General features: G+C 50.4%; 1 protein-coding gene across 1 annotated transcript in view; it reads left to right on the top strand.

The window, feature by feature from the left end:
* Positions 1-25291, top strand: part of MPPED1 (metallophosphoesterase domain containing 1) — a 60674-nt gene that overhangs the window by 12543 nt on the left and 22840 nt on the right. The window contains exon 3 of the mRNA XM_021687789.1: positions 23983-24208. Within this exon, the coding sequence (XP_021543464.1) occupies positions 23983-24208 (226 nt within the window). The remainder of the gene's footprint in view (positions 1-23982; positions 24209-25291) is intronic.

The following is a 25291-nucleotide window of genomic DNA, read 5'->3' as shown; positions in this document are numbered from 1 at the left end:
CTCCTCCATCCTACGGAGTCCTGCGCACCCTCAAGGGTCGGGGTCTGTGAAGCCTGCCCCACCCCGTTGGGCAACATTGGTCTCTCTTCCCTCTGTGTACTCAGAGCTCCCAATTCAGGCCCTGGTGGCGGCCCTCACTTCGTGGCAGGGAATTATCTGTGCCTTCATGCCCCCGTCCCCCACCTAGACCGTCAGCCCCTGGAGGGCAGGGCTGAGCCTCATCCCCAGCAGCAGCCAGTACTCGGCCCCAGGAGGCCCTGGACAGAGGCTGTGGGCTCGGGCTGGACTGGAGTGAGTGGGGTACTGGTACACGGTGAGCCCGTCACTGCATCCCCAGCAGGCCGTGCACAACCAGCTGCCGTCGGGGGGCGGAATAGCAGTAAGAGGGGGCTCTGAGGGGCGCAAGCTGTTGCAACATGGAACTTGCGGGGAGTCTGAGAAGACCCAGGGTCGGAGGCTGAGTTGGGGTCTCCACGATGAGGCCAGGAGGTGAGGCCAGCAGGGATCTGGACCCAAGCAAGGTGGGCCAGGTATGCCAGGTGGGCGTATGGGGACCCCCTTGGAGGCCAGGGCTGCTGAGGGCAGGAGGAGAGGCTGAGCCCCAGTGCACCCACCTCCCAGGATGCCGGCTGACCTGAGGCCTCGACACCATGCACATCTGACCCCAGGCAAGAACACCAGGCTGGGGACGCCTGGGTGGCTCAGTCGGTTAAGCGTCTGCCTTCGGCTCAGGTCATGATCCCAGGGTCCTGGGATCGAGCCCCGCGTCGGGCTCCCTGCTCCGCGGGAAGCCTGCTTCTCCCTCTCCCACTCCCCCTGCTTGTGTTCCCTCTCTTGCTGTGTCTCTCTCTGTCAAAGAAATAAATAAAATCTTAAAAAAAAAAAAAAAAGAACTGAGTATCTGAGCTGATGTGCAAAGCTCACTCTCTGTGACCAGCAGATGCCGGGCTGGCCTCCTCAACTCCCACCAGGAGAAGCCTGCAGTCTCTGTACCCCCACTCCCACCCCCCCAGCTCCCGCGGCCTCAGACCCCTGCACGGGCCCCGGGAGTGACAGCCCGGAGGCCACTGGCGGCTCGTCCTCATCTCTTCTCTCCTCTCCTTGCTTTTCTGCGGAGCTGGACACAGCCCCGTCTAACTTGGGTTCTCCTTCTGCGGTTCCCACACCCCCGTCCTCTTGGCACTGCCCCGTGTCCAACCCCCTTTGTTCCTTGTTTTGTTCCTGCCCACTGAAGGCGACTCCTCCAGGGGGCCAAGCTTGGGCCTTTCCAGGTGACAATCACATGGGCCCCCAGCGCTGGCTCCAGCCCAGACCCGCAGACACCTCCCCCTCTCTCCCCAGTCAGCTTTCTCTTTGAGATCCAGCTGATGTATTGTTCACTCTTCCCAGAAGATACCTCCTCCTGGCTGACCACCGGGATTTCAGGCTCATTCTGTCCCAAACCTGTGACCCATTCCCACTGGGCTATGCAGCGTGACCCCCCCGGCCTCCATCCATAGCCTCTGTGCCCTCTCCCTTCCCTCAGAGGCTGGTATCAGCTGTTACTTATTGTTATTCTGACCCTGCTGCTGTCTGCTTGTCCCCTCCACCTGCTGAGCCGCTGTGGGCACCTGGCCAGGCTCGCCTTCTTCCTGTAGGATCCTGTGGGCCCCTGCAGGGTGGAGATGGTGCCCCGCTCTGACCGCAGGGCCCTGCCTGGCCCGGAGGGTGCTCGGCAGGAGGGTGTTTGTTGAATAACGCGTGGCGAGGTCTGTGAAGCACACGACACACCAGTTAATTAAGTGGCATGCTACCCTTAGCGGAATCAGGCAGGGGAGGAAGATGAGGGCCTGGTAATGGAGTATTTGGAAGTTATAATTAACTTCTTACTGGTGCCCTAGCATGAAACGACATATAAGACAATATAAAAGGGGTCCAAGGATTTAGTTAAATAGAGCTGGGTCTTTTGCAAGTAAACCCTTAATTAAAATCTGTGAGGGAGGAAGAGAGAGGATGGGAAATGGAGAAATCACTCCGAGGCGGAGTCTGGTTCTTGCTTCATCTGCCACAGTGTTGAAGGCCTGAGGGCTGCAGAAACGGGCTGCCCACAGCCCTTGGCCTCTCTGTGATGCAGTCCAGGAGCCCGTGGAGTGGGTTCGGGGGGCAGTGAGGGGACCCGGGAAGGAGCAGGGCGCTAGCCCCCCCCAGGCAGGAACTGGAGGCACGGGGTTGTTAGAATTTGTGGGGAACGACTGTTTCACGGCAGCCAGAGGTGACCACCCCCTCAGCCACCTCTCCTCCTCCTGGGGCAGCCCAAGTTCTGGGTGTCCCCCACTCTCGGTCCACCCTTCCTGTCAGGGGCCACCCTCCCCTCTGTCCCCAGCAGCGTGTGCGAGGCCCTGCTTTTGTCTTACCCCTTTAGCTGTAACTTTCTGACCCCCATCCTTCCCGCCTCATCCCACCCAGCACTTCTTACCTGTGTGCGCGTCATCGGCTTGCCACGCTTGGGCCGGGACCTCACTCCCGCTTACACTACTTCACGCTCCGTACTTGCCACGTGGCGTGCCTCCTGACCGCTGCCGTGGCGTGGTATGGGGGGCATCCCCCATTTTTGGTACCAGGCTGCAGAGACAGTACCTGCCTGGCCCCACTCGCGGGGAGCAGGACACTTGCCGGGGTCCCCCCAGGCATTGCCAGCATGCTCTCCAGGCAACAGAGCCTTCCCCTGTCCGGCACCACGGGGGCAGGGCAGAGTGGGGATGGGACGGAGTTCTCCTGACCATGGCCAACTTCCCCAGGGCTGTAAGCCGCTCAGGCTCTGCAGGGACAGGCCTCACACTGATCCGTGGTCAGGACCCGCAGCCTCTTGGCCAGAGCAGGGGACAGAGCACTGAAGTCAGGGTTCCTGGGGCCCACTTCTGGCTCTGCCCCTTACCCACCAGGGGACCTCGCTTTCACCCCACTGAGTGTCCAAACTCCAGACAGTGTGTCATGTGGACCGTGTGTTACGTAAGAACCGCCTGGTGCCCCAGGTCTGCATTCCTCCTGGCCTCTCAGCCCTGGGTGGGTGGGTGAGGGTCTGCCTTTCCTGCTGGGCTGTGACCATGGAGGACAGGGGAGGGGTCCATGCTCACCCCAGTCCATACATGTCTTAGGAGCCCCCTACATTCGCTGGCTTGGTCTTGGAGGTTCAGGGATGACCACCACAGGTGCGGTCCCTGCCCAAGGGGCCTGGGGACAAATGCAGGGAGGGTTATAAAGATTAAATAAAGGGGATCATTTTGATGATTAGATCAGTAAATCAGGTCAACAAATAGGGGAGGTGATAGTGACTGGGGCAGGGGCTTATCTGACATAAGATGGCCCCAGAAGCCCCCTCCATAGCTGGAGGCCCACAAGGCTGAGCCCAGTGGCCATGGAGGCCCAGGGAGGAGGCCCAGGCCTGCTGACCGGCAGTCTGCAGCCGGGGCGAGGACGTGGATTTTATTCTAAGTGTCAAGGAGGCCACTGGGGCTGAGGCAGGGAAGGGACACGGTCCGACCTCGTGTTTCGAAAGACTCCTTTGGCTGCTGGGTGGAGCTGGGCTGTGGCAGGCAGGGAGGGCACCGGGCACCAGGAGAGGCTACACGGGTGTTGGCGAGAGGCCAGGGGAGCTGGGACTGGACCTGGGGGCAGCCCCGGGGGCAGAGCGCAGTGCAGGCTTTGGCTGCAGTTTGGAGGTGACAGCAACAGGATTTGCTGATGGGAGGTATGGGCAGAGGGTAAGGAGATCACTGCCTGGCATGAGGCGGACACCCAACAAGTACTGGTTAAGCAAAGGAAGAAAAGAAAAGAGAAATTTTTATAATGCGGTCACGTCAATCAAAATGTTCAGCCAACTCTTGTTGCTTTTTTGTTTTTCATTTTTTTTTTTAAGATCTTACAATGGTCCTCGTTGAGTATGTCCAGCAGACCTACAATGGGTCCTGGTTCATTTGCTCATTAGTTGGACACCATGGCCTGATTCAGACCTTTCCAGAAACATGTGATTCTCGCAAAGACTCAAGACTGAATATTTAATACAAAAATTTTCTTGGACTTCGGTCCCCATGTCATTTCTGGCAACTTTCTGCTCAGGAGCCGGTCAGTGTCTGAGGATTTTTGTTGCAGTGGCACAGGGGCCAACGTGGCTGATAAGCAGGTGCTCACTTAGGTGTAAGATTGATGCTCAGATGAAAAATTGGTGAATGGTAGAGCAGAGATTTGGTGTTCATTTAAAAAATTAAATTTCTATATTCATAAAAAAATTATTCACAAAGCCAAAGTGTGTTTTAGGGGCTAAAGAGAGAAAATTACCTTCTAATAAAGACGAAAAAAAAAAAAGTCTAGAATTCTAAGTTGTGGTCTAATGATTTTGACTAGCTGTAATTACAGTAGATTCATATTAATGCATAAGCCCCTTGAAAGGTATGTTTAAGTGCTAATTATCTTTTTTTAAAGATTTTATTTATTTATTTATTTTAGAGAGAGGGAGGGGCAGGGTGGAGGAGAGGGAGAGAGAGAATCTCAAGCAGACTCTGCACTGTTCTGGATCTCACGACCCTGAGCCAAAATTAAGAGCCAGACGCTCAACCAACTGAGCCACCCAGGCACCCCTTAAGTGCTAATTATTTATTTACAAAACAGAATGGCTTTGGAAATGAATGAGACCTACTGGTGTCTCATTCATACTGTGTGTGTGTGTGTGTGTGTTTGTGTATTTCAAACATGTTTTGCAAGATCATCATCCTAAAAATTTCTGCCTTAAGAGCAACAACAAAAAATTTATGTTTAAACAAGGTACAGATGCACATCTCTGGAAAGCTTAGGCTCTCTGAAAGTTCTTCCTTTGTTTTATTTTGTTATTTTGGGGGATTTTTTTCCTTGCTTATCTATATCCCATTTTGTGCCAAAAGATTTGAGATGCTTTATAAAAACAGTAAGAATAGTAAAATGGTAGAATATCAAGGATAAATTAAAAGCCAAGATTAAAAAAAGAAAGAAAGTAGAGTAGTTCAGAAGGAAGGCCCAGGGCTACATGGACCCTCTGAGCTGGAAATCAGAGCCTGAGCTTCCTGGGGGCCAAAGTGAAAAGGGAGATGCATTTGATAAATGGCTTTGATGACTGGGAGGAGGAAATGTGCAAGGCCCTCTGATTGTTCCATCCCCTGTGTCATGTTGGATGTCTATCTCATTCAGCTGTGAGTGTCTTGAAAACCAGACTTGTGTCCCTGTCATTTCTGTGCAGGAGGATCTTGGTAAAGATTTTTGTATTTGGACAATAACATTGAATCTTTGTTTGATGTTTCTCAGTATATTAAACGTGTCCATTTCTGGCATTCATTTTGTGCTCCACCCCCCTTCGGATTGATTGAAGTTTCTTTTCTTCCCCTCTACTGGTTTGGAAATTTTACATTTTTTTTCAATTTGTTTAGTGGTTACTCATAAATTTTTAATATGCATCTGACTTAACTGAGTCTAAAATTAACACCTCCATTCTTCCCTGAAGGTCCCTGGAATGCACCCACTGCCATCTTATATATCTTTGCTGTCTGGTGTCTCACTTCTAATTTGTTTTTAAGCCTGCCCTGAAGTAGGCATCATCATGATTATTAATAATAATTGTTTCCAGTTTTTACTTGATTGTTTATTCAACGTATGCTTGCTGAGCACTGGTTATGGTGCTGGGCATGATTCTGGGCACTGGGGATGCAGTAGTGAACAAACAGAAGACAGGTCATGGATAAAGAGAGCTCTAGTGTGTTGGAGAATCAGGATAAGGGGTCAGGGCAAGACCTTCTGATGAGGTGACACTTGAGCAAAGACCTGAATGGGGGGAGCTAGTTAGGGAGGGCATTCTGGGCGGAGGCAGCAGCTCTGAGTCAGCGGTGCTGGTGACACCTTTGAAGACCCCCGGAGAGGCACATGGCTGGATTGCCATGGAGGGCTTGAGGGAAAGAATGCGGAAAGCAGAGACTGGATGGGGGATAGGAACCAAGTAGGGAAGGTCAGGTGGCTTCATGTAGGAAGTGGCACTTGAGGGGGACCTTGGCATTTGGGCAATGTTTGGTCAAGTGAAGTGTGGGTTTAGGCAGGGGAAGGGGCAGGCTAACCAAGGGTCTGAGGCTGGAGCTCTGCCTTGCCATTGGTTTGCAATCATTCACTCACTCAACAAACATTTATTGAGCACCTGTCTTGTCCTAGATCCTGTGCTAGGTACTGAGGATATAGTGGATAGCAAAACAAACAAGACTTCCAGTAGAGAGACATATACATAAGAAAACACCATGGCATGATGGAGACAAGGTGAAATGGTAGCCTGTGACCCATCTAGGTTTAACTCACAGCTCACCTGCCTCCCAGGTGTGGGACCATGGGCAGGTGACTTACCTGCCCTGGATCTCAGGTCCCCATCTGTACAATGGATCCTCCCAGGCTGGTGGTCATGTGGAGGAGGGATGTCATGTTAATAATCACATGGGCTCGGAGCCTTTGCTGGGTTTCCCTCCATGACCCTCTCTCCCCTGCAGAGCGTCTTCACTCATTAGTGCTTATTCAAGGCTGTGGAACCACTGGAGGAAATGGTTGGTTGGTAGAGAAATACTGGCTTGATCATTCAAGAGTTAGGAAAGCAAGATTTTCTTGCTGGTGTGCTTCTTCTTTTTTTTTTTTTTCCTACCAACGTAGAGAAATGTATTCGGATATGAAATAAGCCTGTGGGTTTTTTTTAAATGTCATTTCCATGCTGGACTTCATTCCAAAACAGGAATAGTCAACAGCCAGAACATCCTGGCTAGCACAGAAATGAAATATTCTATCCCCGTGTGCACACAAACTTCTGAAATGTCTGGAAGATCCCACCATTTCCCTTCCACACCTTCCCCCGCCTGCCTCCTGCACCTGGACTCAGCACAGACTTTATCAGAAGCTCTGTGTCTGGTTTGGTTTGGAGATTGGGATCATCACTTAGAGAGGATGTGGAAACTGCCCTGTCCCACTGCTGCTGATTTTACTGAGCTGCCCCTGCTTGTGGGGTGTCACCCCACCTGGTCTCTCGCATCATCCTCACAGCCAGCCCTTCTCAGACTTCAGGCGCATGAGAAGCCCCTGGAGGGGGAATCTTGTTCAAGTCCAGATCCCAATTCGGCAGGTCTGGGATGGGCTGGAGATTTTACATTTCTTATAAGCTCCCAGGTGGTGAGTAGTAGCCCTAGACCAGTGCTGTCCAGTCCAGTAGCCACCTGCCTCATGAGGGTATTGAGCACTTAAAAATGTGGCTAATGTGACCAAGAAGCTGACTTTTGTGTTTATTTCATTGTGATTAATTTAATTAATTTGAAATTAAAGAGCTACAGGGGGTTAATTGCTCTTGTACAGAACGACACAGCTAGACAACCCCTTGAGGTATCTGCGTTAATGTCTCTGCAGATGAAGAAACTGAGCTCAGGCTGGTGAAGAGCTTGCCCAATATTGTACAGCAAATAAAAGTGGAATCAGGATTCTAACCCAAGATCTATGCTCTTTCTTAAATTTTTATTATTTTTTAATACCTAAGGTGATTTTTTTTTTAATGTGGGAACTTCCCCTGTGTATCAGAAAATCCTAGCCTTTTCGATTAGGAAATCACTCCTTTTCAAGACTGTTTTGATATTCGTGACCAGGAGTAACACTTTATAGCATCAGGGCCAACCAAACAAAGTCATATGTAAGTTGCTGACAGGATGGAAGAGTTTGTCCAACACCCTACATTTCATATCCAAAAAACACGTTTTGCTACAAAGTCTCGTTTCCAAGTCTCAGGAGCTTAACAACAATAATGACTTCCTCTGGTTGGCGCTTTACAGTTTAAAGGCACTTTACAGTTTAAAGGTGCTTCTCCCTTGCAACAGGCAGCCTGGGCTCTTTGTAATGTTGTCCCCACTTTACAGATGAGGAGACTAAGGTCCAGTGCAGGGATGTGGTTTCCTGGAGGTCACCCAGGTCCTGGCTTTCAGATGTCACCTTCTCAGAGAGACCTTCCCTGGATTGGTCAGCTCCCCCACCCTGATGCTTCCTATCCAGCTCACCTAGCTTTATTTGTTCCATATCCATTATCCCCACCTGACCTGGTACATAATTGTGTATTCCTTTATTGCCCATATCCCATAAAGTTCTACTTCTCCAAGGTAGGGATCTTGTTGGTCTCATGCATGTCTGCACTTCAGCACCACGGACAGCACCAGCCCCCCCCCCCCCCCCCCCCCCCCCCCCCGTGGGTACTCTTATTTGTTTATTATTTATAAATTAAATCAAATTCCTTACATGAGAGAGGAGCCACTGGGAAGGATGCTGCCTTTGGAGCAGCAGGTGGACTCCCTCCCCAGCCCTGCCTGGCCACATGCCAAGGCTACTGGGCAGCCTCGAGATAATCATTACTCTTGTGCCTCAGTGTATTCATCTACAAGTGGGTACCAAGTGGGGTAATACTTTCTTTGTGGAGCTATTGTGAGGATTGCATAAGACATTGCAGTTGGGATCCTGCTTAACTAAGCACGTGGGTCTGGAGAGACTGGCCTCAGTTTTTTCACCTATAAAAGGAGTCTAATATTGACAGAGCTCAATGAGGCAGAGGGTGATCTGGGCTCAGCATGGGACCTGGCATGGGATAAAAATATAATAAAGTCAGCTACTGTTTCTGTTGTGGATGTTTTATGAATGCATCTAAAGTGCCCACCACAAAGTAGATGCTAAGCTGATGGCAGCTTTAATTATTATTATTAATATCATCCAAAGATGCCTTCCCTTTTTTTTTTTTTACAGTTATTTAAAAGTTAGGATTTAGTTCTTTGAAATTTGTTTTAAAAAGAAAGCAGATTTTTTTTTAAGCGTATAGGTTTGTTTTTTTTTATTTCTCTTAAGAAGAAGATGAATTTCACACCTTTCTGAGTGTGCACGATGCAAATGAAGATCTGAGACTCACCGAAGGCCTTTTGGAGCTAATTCTGGGCTGGTTTGACAGCCACGACACTGAAGGGGAAGCACTGAGCTGACAAACCGGGGCTTTCTTGGGTAATGTCCCAACCTCTCAAAATAGTCACTTTCCAGACTACTGTTTGTCATACTGGAGTTCTAAAGAATTTTTCGTTCATTGATCCAACTGTGTCCCCTCCCCCCTTAGCACTCTTCATTGGTTCCCTGCTGTGTCCTGGATGAAGTCCAGACCTTTGCCTGATAGCTGGGGTCCCCTGTGGGTGTGATCCCACCTGTCCCTCCCAGGCCTGCTTCCACCCTCCTTCGCTGGCCCCGGGCTTCTAAGCAATTGCCAGATACCTAGCAGGTGGATTTTTCCCACTTTCAGGCCTTTGCTTGTGTGAGGTGCTCCTCCTAGGATGCCCTTCCCTACCTTGTCTGCCTGGGGAGCTGCTATGATCCCTGATACCTATTTCTATGATTATGTCTCTCATCCACCGTTTCAGAGCCCCTCCCTTACTCCTGGTCAGGGAAAGGAAAGCTTAGTGCTGTATGGTTCCGTAGGACTTGGAATCACCCCAACTACAGATCCCAAACTGCTTGCCTGTGTCTTTCCCACACTAGAGGGCAGGAGAAGGGGCTGTGTGGGGACCACTCTGTTCCCAGTTCCCAGCACTTATTAGGACCTTAAAAGGATTGTGGAATAAAGGAATGGGTAAACAGAGGGTGCAAGATGATTTTACTTTAGCATATCTTAACATCCAAAATGTCTTTTTAGCTTTAAAATGGTGGGTTTTACAAAGAAATATTTAAAAAACCGGAATCCGTAGTCTTAATCATTTTTGAATACTTATTTCGGTGGCTACTGCAAAGAGCATTGCTTTGGGCTATATTTTCTCCTCTTTAAAAGAGTTGTTTGTAGCCAGAAGGCACCTGTGAAACCTTTTGGAAAAATATTCAGTAGCACAAGGGCTAGGTATCTGACCTTGTAACCCTGCCTTTCATCCAGAGCTGTCAAACCCTAAGAGAAGTCCATACTGGGAGTTTTCTGGGAAGGTAGAAGCAGGTGTGGGCTTCCTGTCCTGAAGCTTCTCAGCTGGGACTTTTTGATGCGGGGGTGGGGGGGAATGGTGATGAGGGGGCCGAGGCTCTAGATGGCCACTTAGTCCCTTTTCACCTCGAAACCATGATGACCTGTGAAGTTCTAAAATTGTTTGCCTCCACAATTAGGATGATTGGCCTCCAGGCTTCTAAGATTCTAAAGACAGCATTTCTAGGATTCTAAGGTCCCAGGAACCTACGGTTCTACCAGCTCACAATTCTAATTGTCTGGAATTCAGGTCCTTAGTTTTCTTCTTCTGAGATTTTTAAAAAATTTAAATTGTGGTAAAATATACATAAAATATATCATTTTAACTTTTTGTAAAATGTACATTTCAATGGCATCAAGCACATTCACAGTGTTGTGTGATCATCACCACAATCCGTCTCCAGAATTTTTTCATCTTGTAAAACCAAAGCTCCATACCTATTAAGCTATAAATCCCCATATCCTCTCCCCCCAGCTGCAGGCAACCACCATCCTACTTCCTGTCTCTATGAATTCAGTTAATCTAAGGACCTCATATAAGTAGAATTGTACGGTATTAGTTCTTTGGTGACTGGCTTATTTCACTGAGCATATCTTCATGGTGCACGCATGTGTCAGAATGAATGTCCTTCCTTTTTTAAGGCTGAATAATAGTCCATTGTATGGATATACAGCATTGTGTTTATCTGGTCTTCTGTCCGATGGACGTTTGAGTTGCTTCCACCTTTTGGCTATTGTGAATAATGCTGCTATGAACATGGGTGTACAAATATCTCTTTGAGACCCTGCTTTCAGTTCTTTGGGGCATATACCCAGAAGTGGAATTGTTGGGTTGTATGCTACTTCTATGTTTAATTTTTCAGGGAATTGCCATACTGTTTTCCATAGCGGCTATTCTATTTGACATTTCCACCAACAGCGCAAAAGGGTTCCCATTTCTCCACATCCTTGCCAACACTTACTGTTTTCTGGGTTTTTGATAATAGCCATTCTAATAGGTGTGAGGTGGTATCTCGCTGTGTTTTGATTTGCATTTCCCTGATGATGAGTAATGTTTGAACATCTTATGTGCTCGTTGGCTATTTGTATGTCTTCCTTGGAGAAGTGTTTATTCAACTCCTTTGCCTACATTTTTCTTGTTGTTGAATTGCAGTTTTTTATATGTTCTGGATATTAACCCCATATCAGAAATATAACTTGCAAGTATTTTTCTCCATTTTGTGGGTTGCCTTTTCACTCGGTTGATCCACAGAAGATTTTAATTTAGAAATTTTTTTTGTCGTGTTGCCTGCACTTTTGGTATCATATTTAAGAAATCAATTGCCCAATCTAATGTCGTGAAGTTTTGCCCCTATGTTTTCTTTTAAGAATTTTGTAGTTTTAGCTCTTACTTTTAGGTCTTTGTTCCATTTTGAGTTAATTTTTGTATGTGTTGTATGGTAGTGGTTCAACTTCATTCTTTTGGATGCAGATAGCAGTTTTCCCAGAACCGCATGTTAGGAAGATTATCCTTTCCCCCATTGAGTGGTCTTGGCACCCTTGTTAAAAATCATTTGACCATACAGTTTTGGTTCAGGTCATGATCTTACGGTCGTGAGATCAAGCCCTACGGTTGTGAGATCAAGCCCTGTGTCAGGTTCCATGCTGGGTGTGGAGCCCTCTCCCTCTGCCCCTCCCCCTCCTCTCTTTCCCTTAAAAAAAAAAAAGGAAAAGAAAATAATTTGACCATATATGTGAAGATTTATTTCTGGGCTCTCTATTCTATTCCATTGATCAGTATCTGTATTTAGACCAGTACCATACTGTTTAATCACCATAGTTTTTTAGTTAGTTTTGAAATCAGAAAGTGTTTGACCTTCAACTTTGTGTTTCTTTTTTGAGATTATTTTGACTATTTAGGGTCCCTTGAGATTCCGTATGAGTTTTGGCATGGGTTTTCTGCAAGAAACATCATTGGGATTTTAGTAGGGATTGCACTGAATCTGGAGATGGCTTTGGATAGTACTGATATCTTAACAATATGAACCCTTCCAATCCATGAGCATAGGATGTCTTTTCATTTGGTGTCTTTAATCTCTTTCAGCAAATGTTTTGTAGTTTTCAGCATACAAATCTTTTGCCTCTTTGGTTAAATTTATTCCTAAGTATTCTGTTCTTTTTGATACTATTGCAATTGGCATTATTTTTAGATTGATTATTAGTATATAGAAGCACAACTGAGTTTTTTTGCACATGGTTTTTGTATCCTGCATCTTTGCTGAATTCATTTAATTTGTTCTAAGATCTATAGAACTTTTAAAAATGGCCTTCATAGGCTGTTTACAGGGGCCATAAGATCTTCTCCAAAGTATTATGTTATTTAAAATAAAATCATTCAGAGCTCCTCATAACAGGAGAGATCTTGTAAGGACTAAAATATACGGCAACAGTCTTTTTTTTGGAGGAATTTTAGTAGAAAAAAACCTCTGGCACCTGTCATATGTGTTGGTTGTGACAGAGAAGGGGAAGTCATGGGCTTCAGCTCAGAGAGGTCTGGGTTCAGATTCCCACTTCCCTGCTTATCAATTGTGTAGTTATGTAACCTCATTGAGCCCCAGTTTCTATCTATATCTTTCAAACATGCTGCCCATTTTGCGAGACTGTTATTTTGAGAGTTAGAAATAGGGCATGAGGGAGCCTGTCTCAGACTCTCAGCAGGTGACACCTGTGATGTCATTAATGGCTGCCTGACCTGCCCAGGTGAGGAGCTGCTTGGCCAGATCACCTGCCTTTGAACTTGGCTGCCAGAGTAACCCCAACACTTAGATGCTCAGAATATCAGAGGAATCAACCAGTTAAAGTTTTCTGCCTGTTTTATCTTTCAATCTGTCTTAACTGTGCCTTGGTTTGATATGGGTCTAGGTTTTGAGCAATAGGCAGAGCAAGTGAGAGGTCAGGCTACCCTGGAGAGAATTAGGAAGTGGGCAAGGAATGCCTGGCCTCCTGTTGCCTTCCTATTTAATTAAAGTTTTATCTGCATTAAAGTAATACATATACATAGTCACAGCGCGCTAGGAGGCTTATGATGAAACCAGCAGTCCCCTCCCCATCCCCCTCCTCAGTCTCGATTCCCATTGTCCATGTAATCCTGGTAGCTTTTATTACCAGGGTGTCTCTAAGTAACAAACTTATATGACTGTCTTTTATTTTTCAATTTTAGATGTTACTCTTTAATTTCTTACAATTAAAAATGAAGATTTAGAGACTTAGCCTCTCCACCCATATACACACATCTCTTCTCCTGTCCTTTAATATTGTTCTAAGACAGTTTTAGGTTAAATATTCATTGCACAACTTGTTTTTTCTAAAGTAGTCAATTGTTTTGTGTGCTTTCTTGTTTGTCTGTGTGCCCATTGTGGTTCATGCCTGTGTCCTGCAGAGGTTTTTTTTTAAGATTTTATTTATTTATTAGAGAGAGAGAATGAGCAGAGGGGAGAGGCAGAGGGAGAGGGAGAAGCAGGCTCTCTGATGAGCAGGGAGCCCGATGTGGGGCTCGATCCCAGGACCCTGAGATCATGACCTGAGCTGAAGGCAGATGCTTAACCGACTGAACCACCCAGGCACCCCCTGCAGAGCTCTGAATGCCCCCCAGCAGTGTGATGAGCCCTGCTAAGCCATCTTCTGGCTCCTTTTTCCCATTTTCCCTTGAGCCTCTGACCCCGGGCCCAGTCTGGACTCTTGAGCCTGCGTACTGCCATCATTCTGGAGTCTCCGCCTTTCTTCCATCCTGGAGCCCCAGGTTCCAGCACCCCGTGGCTTCCTTCTTCTTGGTTTACTCCCTCATTTTGGTGGAACACACCCTCCAATAGCCTTCTGAGAAAGAGTGCAGTAGACATAAATGTTTGGCAAAGTTGCATGTCAGTAAAAGTCCTTATTCTGTCCTCAGTCTTGACTGATAGTTTGCCTAGCTATAGAATTCCAGGCAGCACATGGTTTTCCCTCAGGATTTGGAAGGCATTGCTCCAAAACCGTTCTTGTCACTTCTGGAATAGCCAGTGAGAACCCCACTCTTGTTTGCATACCTCATCTTTAGTGTAGGAGCTGTCTTGTTTCTGGGCAGTGTGCCTTGGGTGTGAGTCTTTTTTCATTCATTTTTCTGGGTACTTGGGCAACCTTTTTAATGGCACAAACTTTGTCTTTTAATCCTGGGACATTTTCTCATATTCTTATATTTTTAAAAATTTCCCTCTTCTCTTTTATCTGTGACATTTCCTTCCACAACTCATACAACTGATTTTTTATCTTTTCTCACTTGATACTCATGTCATTGTCTTTTTGTTCCAGTCTCTGGGAGATTTTCTCAACTTTATCTTCCCACTCTTAAACCAAATTTTTAAAATGCTGCTAAGATTTTATTTCTTTTGTGAAGAGCACCCTGCTAGAATTTCATGGGTGCAATATCTTCTATTATCTCACTGAGGGTGTTAATTATATATTAAGTTATTTCTCCTGCATCAGTCCCATTTTCTCCAATTTCCTTTCTTCTACTTGTTTTGGTCTCTGAGTCCGTGTTCAGCCTGGGGGTTTTCCTCCGAGGTCTGATGATCCTGTGTGTTTGTGCATTTGAAAGCTGTGTGTGTGCAGGGAGGGGAGCAGCTTGCCGTCACGGGGACCTGGCCATCTCTTTGGGAGAACCCCCTCTATCTGTGTCTGTAGGTTTTCCCTCCTGGCCCTGTCTTTCTCCCCAGAAAGGGGTTCCCCGTTTGCAAGCCTGGCTCCCAGGATTTGCGAGCTGAGTGGGGAAGTGGCCTGGGGTGTCGAAAGTCACCATGTTTATGCTTTCACTGTATCTTCCTCCTGTTCAGTCCCCACATTGCTGCCCATCCTCCCTGGGGTCTGATGGTCCCTAAATGGAGTTCTTTGGAGCTGTTATTTTCCCTTGAAACTAAACCCCTTTCTTCTGTGAAGACTAGGGGGGAAGGGCCTGGTTTCCTGAAACAGGTTCTAGGTCAGACCACACACCTGGGTCTACATCCCTGAGCCAACCGGGCCTCTGGCCACAGCTGGGTTTGCTTCCAGTGACCCCCGCCCCCAGCCTTTCCCTTCCCCTCCCCCAACCCTCTCCCAAGCCTTTACTTTGAGTTTATTCTGCTCAGCCAAGCCAGTCCACTCATCCATCCCTCCAACTCCCAAACCTTTGTCCTTGGAGGGTCATGCCTTCTTGATTGCTTTACTGTTGATTGCGTGGGATGTCAGAACAAGTAGAGGAACGTGGGCATTCAGATGCCATTCTTGTGAAAGTACCCTTTTGGCCCCACTGTCTTACCCTATGACACCCCCGCCGGGGAGCCCCCACTCCAGCATTACTCACACACCTGCCTGGAAGGCTCAGAGAACTGAAAAAGGGCTCTCAGAAGGTCAAGTCTTGCACATCACCTCCTCATGGAACGCAAGGGGGTAGGTAACACGGCTCACAACTTCTGGAGGCCGCCACCTGACAGGCTGGTCTGCGTCTTCATGATCATCAGTCCCTTTCATACCATGAATTACCTTCACCTTCCAGAACATCCTTAGAGGATTGGCTGGGAGACCTTCGGAGAGTCATTGACCCCTCTGACCCTCATCATCTGTACCTTGTGGATTCAGTGAATGTGTGTGATGACCTACCTGTGCCCAGCCCTGTGCCCGGCACAGAAGAAGAATCGGGCAGGTCCCGGAAGGGTGCCCACGCCGGTGGGGGAAGCAAGAAAGAGCACGTGCTGGGCAGGGCTGGGAGCCCTGATCGGGTGAGAGAGGGTGTTCATAGCAGGCATCTTGGAGGGAGCGGCACTTGGGCTGACTGTGTAGGGCGAGTGGAATTAGAGTGACCCCAGAAAGAAGGGCAGAGAGGGGTCCCAGGGTGGATGGAAAGGCCTTTAGCCGCCGAGGGACGCCTGGACAGGGCACGGCAGGGATGGGCATGTTGTGCAAGCTGAGGTCAGAGCACCAACAGGGCCTGGCCCGGAGGGGGTGCCATAGCCTCAAGCGCTGAATGTGACCAACTTGGCCCCCACCTGAGGCCCCAGGGCCTTTCCCGAACACCTTTGCCCTGGCGTGTTCTTCCAGGCTGTGGCTTCTGGGGAGGTTCATACGAAATCTTTCTCGCTGCATTTGGCCTTCTTTTTGTGAGGAAGGACGCAGAGACTCTTTGGTTGTCTCTTTCAGCCTGAAGTCACTATGCTCTGCGGTAGCAGTTGGAACAAGCTTTTAAAGATGATTAGGACTGAATGTTCCTGTTTTTAAAACATTTCCCAGGAAAAAGAAATGTTTGAAAGTTAAACATTTTGGCTATTAGGATGGAACAGAAGAAAAATTGCATTTGCCTTTTAAATATGGGCACCAGTACTGAGTTGGGAATCCAAACCCTCCCACGCTGGACCGCGGGCCAGGCGGGGCGGGTGGCAGGGCCCGCCTGCAGGTCGGTGCGGCATCTGCCATCCCAGGATGGGTCCTTCCCACCCTGGGTGTCTCCACACCCAACTCTGGGTAGGCTGACCTGCCAGCAGGACCCCAGGCAGGTGATCTGACCTCCCTAGCCCTCTTTTCTCATCTTTATCTTCCCGGCTGACATTTCTGGATTGCATCGTAGAACACACATTTGGTCCTCCTAACAGCCCTGGAAGGCACCAATAATGGCTGGCATCCAGGTTGTATCAATATGCCTGTAATTTGCCGTATTCTGATGCTCTGACATCTTGGGGCCTTGCTGAGCCTGGAGGCACTGCCGGTCCCAGAGTTAACCAATTCTAGAGAGAGTAAAAGGACCCACCTTTGAGCATGCCTTTTGTATACAAACCAACCAACCCAGAGCCCCTGCCTCCATCACCACCCCCTCCTTTATAGGCTCTCTGGCTCTCAGCCCCTACCCGGGGCCCCCAGTCACCCCAGGGCCAGGCACCTGACACATAGGGGCAGCCCCTGGGCCCCCCGAGCCTGCCAGAATGGTCTAGCCTAGCCAATCCTAAACTTGCTTCTTGTCCCATGGAAACCACAACAAAGACTCTGGTCCAGGTTTCTTCTTCACTCCCTCTGCCTCCTGACCTGCCCTGGTTTCCCCGTGTGGCCGGTATGGCCCTGAATGCCGTCTGTGTCTAGGGATCTGTGAGTATAAACTTCCTTATCTGTGACAGTCATTTCCATGTCTGCGTGTCTTACTTATCATACATACCCGATTAAAACAAACCCTGAGGTAAATACAACACAGACGCTGTACAATCTTCCTAGTGTGCTTCTTGCAAGAACCCTGAATTCTTCTTATAGATGAAGACACTGAGGCTCAGAGAAGTGAGTTTTCATCCCCAGCCAATCAGCCAGTAGGTGGAAATCGGATTCAGGCTTTTTTTTTTTTTTTTTTAAAGATTTTTTAATTTATTTATATGACAGAGAGAGACACAATGAGAGAGGGAACACAAGCAGGGGGAGTGGGAGAGGGAGAAGCAGGCTTCCCGCAGAGCAGGGAGCCCGATGCGGGGCTCGATCCCAGGATCCTGGGATCATGACCTGAGCCGAAAGCTCTGCTTAACGACTGAGCCACCCAGGCACCCCTCAGGCGCCCCTCAGCTTCAGGCTTTTTGGGCTCCATGGTGAACCCATCTGCTACATTGCTTCTTACCTGGGGCAGGTGGGGAAAATCTAGAAGCATTGCATGTAAAATGCAAATGGCCTATGTGACACCACCTAGCACCAGGAAATGCTCACAGCAGGGCAGCAGAAAACAAATTTTGCCGGCACAGCCCCTGAGCGTGTTCCTGTCTTCCTGTCGCTGGTCTCTGGCCACTGACCTAGGCACGCGTCTTCAGACCTCTCCTGCCTGTTCTGGCTTCAGGCAGAATTCCCCATCTCCCCGCACTGCCGGCCCACGCCCTCTGTGTGTGCTTGGCTGTGCGTCCCCGGCATTAACGCGTCCGAGCTGTGTTGGGACCCACTGGGGGCTCAAAGCTGAGTGGTGGAGCCTGCTCTGTCCCAATGTTATTCTAGATTGTGCACCATACCGAGAAGCCTGCTAATGTGAATCTCTCAGACATTGGCAAGTGTTTAAAAACAGAACTGTCAAAGATGTACTCAAAATGCAATCAGAGATCCTTATACCATCTCTTTATTCCATCCCCCTCTGCTGTGTTCTGTGAGATAGGAATGGGCGGGAAAAGCCATAAGTGGGCATTTTCCTGATTGTTGCTGCATTTAGAGAACACTAAAACTCTGCCGGGCTCAATGCGCTGCTCCGGGAGTGGCATAGATTACCGAGAAGTGTGCGCGTATCTTGTTGAATTTAACAGATTACGCAGTTTGGGGGCAGCACTTTCTGTTCAATGGGATGGGTAACTGTTAGCGAAAAAGAATTGTAACCTTTTGGAAGGAGATTAATCTTGGAAGTGCAAGTAGCAGAGGTTTTTTTGTGTGTGTGTCCCTCTGTGAGCCCCAAATGCCGTGCATGCTTGCTGCCTTGTGGCATCCATATGTGGATGCGTATCTATTAGGATGTATACGGCAAATGGAAAGTTAAAACAATATGGTCATCCTCTACTGCTCAGCTGATTCATACCTAATGGTCTTTTTACCACCAACAAACCCATGGCTACAAATGCTAGGAACTCAGATAATCTGGCCGAGAAGAAAGGAAGTATTTGGGGAAGATGGTCTGAACGTTGTCATGCAGATTACAAAGGTAGGACAACGCCCAGTGGTTCTGGAAGCAGGGCTGGTTTCCATGAGGACTTGGGGCTTCTCAGAGATCCAGTTGGGAGATCAGCCACCTGGCCCAGCATCTAACCAGCCTGTCCAGTCCATGATCAGCTCCTCCCACCTGTCCTCATATCTTTCTGGTCCACAGCTCGTCAGGCATGTCCCACGAGAGGCTGGGGTGGCCAATGTCCAGCACTCCAGAGGCGGGAACCAGGGGTTCACATCCCAGCTCTCCGCTCTCTCGCTGTGTGACCTCAGGCAGTGCCTGTCCCCTCTCTGAGCGCCAGTTTCCTCCTTTGTCCCCTCTGTGATGTGGACTGGAACCTCCGTGTGTCACTTCTGGGACTGAACTCACGACTGAGTCTCGTTCATCACGGTGTCCCTGATGGTGTCTCTCTAGGGTCTGGAACAGGGCTCATGCTCCATCCGAGCTTGTGGACAGCTGACCAGGGTGGCGGTGGTATTACAACGGGGCCCAGCCTCCGGGAAGAAAGCAAGTTTCTGGCTTGATGGGCTTTGGGGACAGGCTGACTGGATTCTTGGCTTCTGAGGGGCCGAGGAGGGGAGGTGGGTAAGAAAAAGCATTTGGACCTTCTGTCCCCTCTCTTAGCTTCACCAGCCTGCAGAACACTCCCTCTCCTGGGGTTCAGGCCCTTCTGACACTTTGTCAGGCAGGTGCTCCCTCCCCTGCAGGCCAGCCCTCTTCCCTGCTGACGGGAAGGACAGAGGAAACAGCATTAATTCCCTCTGTGTGCTGAAGAGTTTATGTTCATCTCATCTGTTTTACCCATAAAGCCCCTTCCAGTTTATCAGTCACTGAGGTCCCCAAACACTCCCCACCTTCACGGCCTAGATAGAGGCAGGGGAGGCAGAAGCCAAGCAAGAAAGCCTGTGCTGACGGGTCAGCGGGCATTTTATCCACAGTCAGGTTGGTAAGAGCTGCAGGGTCATGGGAGCACCTGGAGGCTAAGGCAGCCTTAGGCGGTAACAACAGAGGTAGCAGTCCTAGAACAGAGGAGGGGACTTCTCTACACCACTCCACGATGGTCAGGCCATTCCAGAGCTTTAGTTCTGGCTCCCCCACTCCCACCTGGGAGAGAGCAGGTCCAACTGGAGAAGATTCAGAGATGGACATTCAGGGTTGTGGGGGAGGGACATGGGTCTGAAAACATGACCTGCTGGGGCAGTTGGAGAAAAAGTTTGGAGGAAAGGTGAGGGGACCCCGGAGCCAGAGGTCGGTTGGTATAAAGAAGACAGCCAGAGTTATCTCAGGATGGATGGATTGATCGATAAATGTATTCATCCATCTCTCCCCATCCATCTGTTCATCCATAATCTGTCCATCTCTGTCCCTCCATCCTCCATCCCTCCGCCCACTCACACACTCACTGGGAGGCAGTGGGCATGAAGGTTTGGGGTGCCAGTTCTGGATGAGTTTGATGAGGCCAAGCCCCAAGGTCTGTCAAGTGTCCAGTGCCGTCTGCAGTTATCAGTCACTTTATTAGTGACTTGTGTAAACTTAGGCAACCTCTCTGAGCCTTGCTTTTCCCAGATGGAAAATGGGGAGAGTTATACTTCGGTATCAGTGACGGTTATACACAGCTGGAGAGTTGCCAGGTCCAAGTGACCATCCAGACAGATATGTCTGTGGCTAGACCTCCAGCTCAGAGGGGCGCGGTGCTGGACCATTGATGTGTTTGCCAATGGACGTGCCTCTGCCTCCGAGCCGTGGCACCCACTCTGCAGGGAGAGCCCAGACAGTATTCGAGGGTATCAGGCAGCAAGTTGCGGCTCCTGTCCCCACCTGGCTCTGTGTACAGGAGCCTTGACCCCCATCCATTCTTCCCTGGGAGGGAAGAAGCCTCTCAGTTCCCTCCTCCGGGGAGGGGGGAGGAACAGGGGAGAGCTGACAGCTCCATGCTTACTCCCCAGTCCGCGGTAGTCCCGAGCTACAGAAATAAATGAAACTGTATAGTTGGAGTCGTTTGCTAATTAGTTTAAGTAACACCCCCAGTCAGAGACAGGACATAAATACATTAGCGGGCTCCCCCAGCCGGGGCGGTGCTTAGAGTGGGATGGATGGGAGACGTGAAGTCGAAACATAGATTCAGAGCTGGAAGGCTGTGGGCAGAGGCCACCCCTCATCCTCCGATTGCTGCCCGTGCCGGAAGGGGCTCAGCGAGAGTCCCCGGCTGACTCCGTGGCCTGGCGGCCTTGAAGGAGTCGGAGTCGCTGACCCAGAGATGTGGGATCAGCTGGACCCATGTCCAGTGGCCCCTCCCCTCCTCACTGCTGTGGGACCTGGACAGGTTCCTGACCCGAGAGCCTCATTTACCCCAGCTACAGAGCGTATCTTGGAAAGTTCCTTGGGGATTGGAGGGGTCAGCCTTTACCCAGGGTGGCTGGCCCCACGATGGGGTCCAGGAGATGGTGGTCTTCTCTGGGGTGTCCTCCACGGCCCTCCCCCAGATGCTCAGGCCCCCGCAAACCTCCTCCCTCCCCGCGGGCAGCCGGAGCAGGGCCACTGAGGGGTTCTCTGCTCCATGTCACCCTGTGATGCTTTCGGCGGCTTCATTTGCCAGATTTCTGCTGGGACCTGCTGGGGATGGGACGAGCGAAGCAAACATATCTGGTCCTGTGCCCCTACAGCTCTCTGGCTCGGCTTGGGAAGCAAACAGTTACTCTGCACCCCTCAGCCGGGCCCAGAAGGGTGGGCTGTGATGGAAGTAGGAGGGTGGGCACGGTGGGGAGGCAGAAGGCCTGGAGAGCCCCGTTTGCAGGCCCCCCCCCAACCTGACTGCCAGCACCGAGGGGCAGGGGCCTGCCAGGAGTGGGCAGTTCCTCAAAATGAGTGACGTGGGCTGGGTGTGTGTAGTAGGGACAGGTGGGGACTGGGGCAGATGGACACTGGCTTCCGGTCTAAGGGAGGCACAGATACTCAGCACTTGACTGAGCCAGGAGCATGAAATTTTAAAATTGATTGATCGATTTTTAGAAAACAAAGAATGGCATTTTATTGGGACTTTTTTGCATTTTTTATGTTGGCAACCAGATTCAAATAGAAAAGTTATGCCAAACGAAATGTGCCTCTGGGCAGGTCTGGCCTGCAAACAGGTCCCGGGGAAGCTGACACTGTGAATACCAAGTGCTGCTTGTCTCTGTTCAGTGTCTTCTGAAACCCCAGAGCGGTTTGGAGGGGTGGGTGTTCTTCTTCCTGCTTTATAGGGGGGGAGACCGAGGCACACAGCTGGTGAGTGGCAGAGCTGGGTCTGGGACCCAGGCCATAGAGCCTGTCATTGTGTCGGGGCTCCCAGAGTTGATAAACGCCAAGGAGGAGAAAACCCTCTTTTCTCAAACTTGTGAAGGACTCTGGGGCGGCGGGAGAGGCAGCGATGAGCAAGATTATGGTTTTCTGCCAGTTTTTGGGCGAACTTCTGTCTTGCTCCCTTCCCCCCTCCGTGGCCAGGCTGGGACTCAGGTGGCCCTCAGGCAGCCGCTTGCCATGGCCGCAGAGCTCAAGACCAGACAGGATGTGTAGGTCCTGGTCTCGGGGGTGGGGGTGGGGTGTGAAGAAAGAAGATTCTAACTACGTTCTGGACTCTTCTGTTCCCTTGCCATTAGAATACAATAGTACAATAGTTGTAGTTACAGTGCCCGAAACATTGTTGTATTATTGTTTATCATTCCCATGATTGATTGTTTGCCACCAGGCTCGCCCTGCCCCTTCCCGGAGCTCACACGGGGCTGGGAAAAGCACACTTCTTCCTAGATCGCCCATCAGGAGCCGAGTCTGATCACACGTCTGTCCCATCCGATCCGATATTGTGGGCGTCAGTTCTCAGTGAGGCAAACGGTCCTTAGAAGTTGGGGCATTTCTGGAATTGGGTTCCTGACAGAACACTCACAGGGCAGAGGATACAGAGTTTCACGAAGGCCCTGCTCTTCCTGGGAGGGGGGCGGGGGCAGGGAGGTCCTTAGCTCCCAGGAAGGGGCATTCCCCAGGCACACCCTCCGTGGTCAGGGGAAACTGAGGCTCAGAGAGGTTGAGTGACTTGCTCATTTGAGAGGTGACAGAGCTGGGATTGGAACTGAAGCCAGCAGGCTCCCAAACTGAGCACTGCGGCTGTGTGTGCTCTTGTGGGGGTCATGGCCACCCGGGGTCAGAGAATAAGCGCTGTGAAGGGTAGATCTCCAGCAGCAAGGCGGCCTCTTGCTCTTCCTTCTCCGTTTGCCAGGAGCCGGGAGGTTGAGGCCCCTTGGGAGGGTTCCCCGACATGTCACCCAGGGGACCCCCCAGACAGAAGGCTGGAGGGGCCAGGAGAAGGACTTGGGCCTCCGGGTTGGCTCAGCTTCAACATTACCTTTTCATCCAAATCGGGGCCCACAGGTACTGTCATAACTTTTTCTCTAGGCCCAGGGAGCCCGGCAACTGAGGCAGGTGGGCGATGGGGAGGCAGAGACCCGAGTCTGGGGTCAGGCTCTTTTCTGGGGGGCAGTGGGGGCCAAGGGTGGGGGTGGTGGTTTACCAAGTCCGAGGGGCTGTGGTAGTGGGGGGGGCGGCCCACAGCCGTGTCAGGCGGGAGACAGCACCCACACCCGCTCAGGGCATCTGCAAGGTGGGGCCCCAGAGGAAGAAAGGGAAGGAAGGAAGGTGTGGAAGAACGGCCCGGGGCTCTGCACAGAGCCAAGCTGGAAGGACCTGTTACTGGTTCAGCATATGGTCTGCATAGACAGCTTTGTCTGGATTGCATTTGGCTTGGACAGTCAGGGTAGGCCCTTCCCCAAAGCGTGGGGTCTTCAGAGGTTTCACACGGGCTCTGCAAGGAACTTGTGCTTCCTGCTGGAGCGTGGAGGCTCCCGAGTCAGGCCCCCGTGGGGTGAGTGGCCTGAGACAGTGAGGCTGGGGGGCCAGGCCTGGAGGTCCGGGTTGGGGTCTCCTTTCAGGGGAAAAGTGGCTCAGACAGAGGAACCCGAGGCGGGTAAGTCCTGAGGATGAGACCAGGGGCCCTCCTGCTGGCCTGGGCCTGGTGGCCTGTCACCTAGCTGCCACCGGAGCAGGCAGGCTGCAGGGAGGAGGATGGGCCTCCTGCCGTGCCTCTGATCTGAGGGCATGGATGGGGGAGCGAGCAGCAGGGGCTGCTCCGCCGGGGATCCCGGTGCCTGTCGCCCGCCGCCCTCCCCCCGCTGGGGGGTGGCTCTCAGCAGGCCAACAGCGGTGTCCTGCGTGTCTCTGTCCACCCCTGCAGGTAGCCTGCCCTACGAGTACAAGATCGTGATTGCCGGCAACCATGAGCTGACCTTCGACCAGGAGTTCATGGCTGACCTCATCAAGCAAGACTTTTACTACTTCCCGTCTGTGTCGAAGCTGAAGCCGGAGAACTATGAGAACGTGCAGTCCCTGCTGACCAACTGTATCTACCTGCAGGACTCAGAGGTCACTGTGCGGGGCTTCCGGATCTACGGCTCGCCGTGGTGAGTGCGCCCTGGGTGCCTTCCTGACCTCAGGCTGGGCGCTGGGGGAGGTGGGGCTGGGAGAAGCACTGGGGAGCTCCAGATCTCAGCTCTTCCTGCACTCCTGTGTGGCCCCCGGCAGGCCCCCATATCTAACTGGCAAGTAGTTCTATCAGCTGTGTCCTCTGTGCTGTTCGTCTCACATACAGACGGCTACTGTTATTATCCCCAGTTTCCAGGTGAGCAAACTGAGGCACAGAGAGCTTGAGGATCTTGCCAAATGTCATGCAGCTAGGAAGGGGCAAAGCTGGGATTAAACCCAGGCACTCTGGTTCCAGAACCCCTGCTTTCAACCATTACTGTGTATGCTAGGAATCTCCCCATTGCCCATGTCCCCTGACACACACCAGAGATGCGTGGGTGAGGGGTGACGAGTGATCAGCCAGGCTGAAGAAAGGCAGTTGTAATTTTCATGGAAGGCCGAAGACCTGGTTTACTGTGTCGGGGATGGCGGTTGTTTCAATCGTGAGTACATATCAAGCTCTTACTCTCTGTTGGGTGCACAGAATAATCAGGCCTCATCCCTGGCTCAGTGGGGATCATGGTGAGAAAGAGTCATGACTCTTCTGTGTGATGGTCAGTGTGTCCATCAGAGCTCTGGTGATGATGATGGGGATGATGGTTGTGATGGCCATTGTAGTGGTGATGATGATGATCATGATGGTGAAAGTGATGATGTTGATGGTGGTGATGGTGATGATGATGATGGTGGTGATGATGGTGATGATGATGGTGATGATGGTGATGATGATTAATTAAGATGATGGTGATGAATGTGCTCACTTCAGCACAGATACTAAGATGACGGTGATGATTATGATGGTGATGGTGATGATGGTGGTGATGATGATGATGGTTGTGATGGTGATGATGATGATGGTGATGATGGTGATGATGTTGATGATGGTGATGGTGATGATGATGATGATGGTGATGGTGATGATGGTGATGGTGGTGATGATGGTGATGGTGGTGATGATGGTGATGATGGTGATGATGATGATGGTGATGGTGATGATGGTGATGGTGGTGATGATGGTGATG

This window comes from Neomonachus schauinslandi, chromosome 5 (genome assembly GCF_002201575.2).
Source record: "Neomonachus schauinslandi chromosome 5, ASM220157v2, whole genome shotgun sequence".
NCBI lineage: Eukaryota > Metazoa > Chordata > Mammalia > Carnivora > Phocidae > Neomonachus > Neomonachus schauinslandi.
This window is presented reverse-complemented; position numbering and strand designations above follow the sequence as displayed.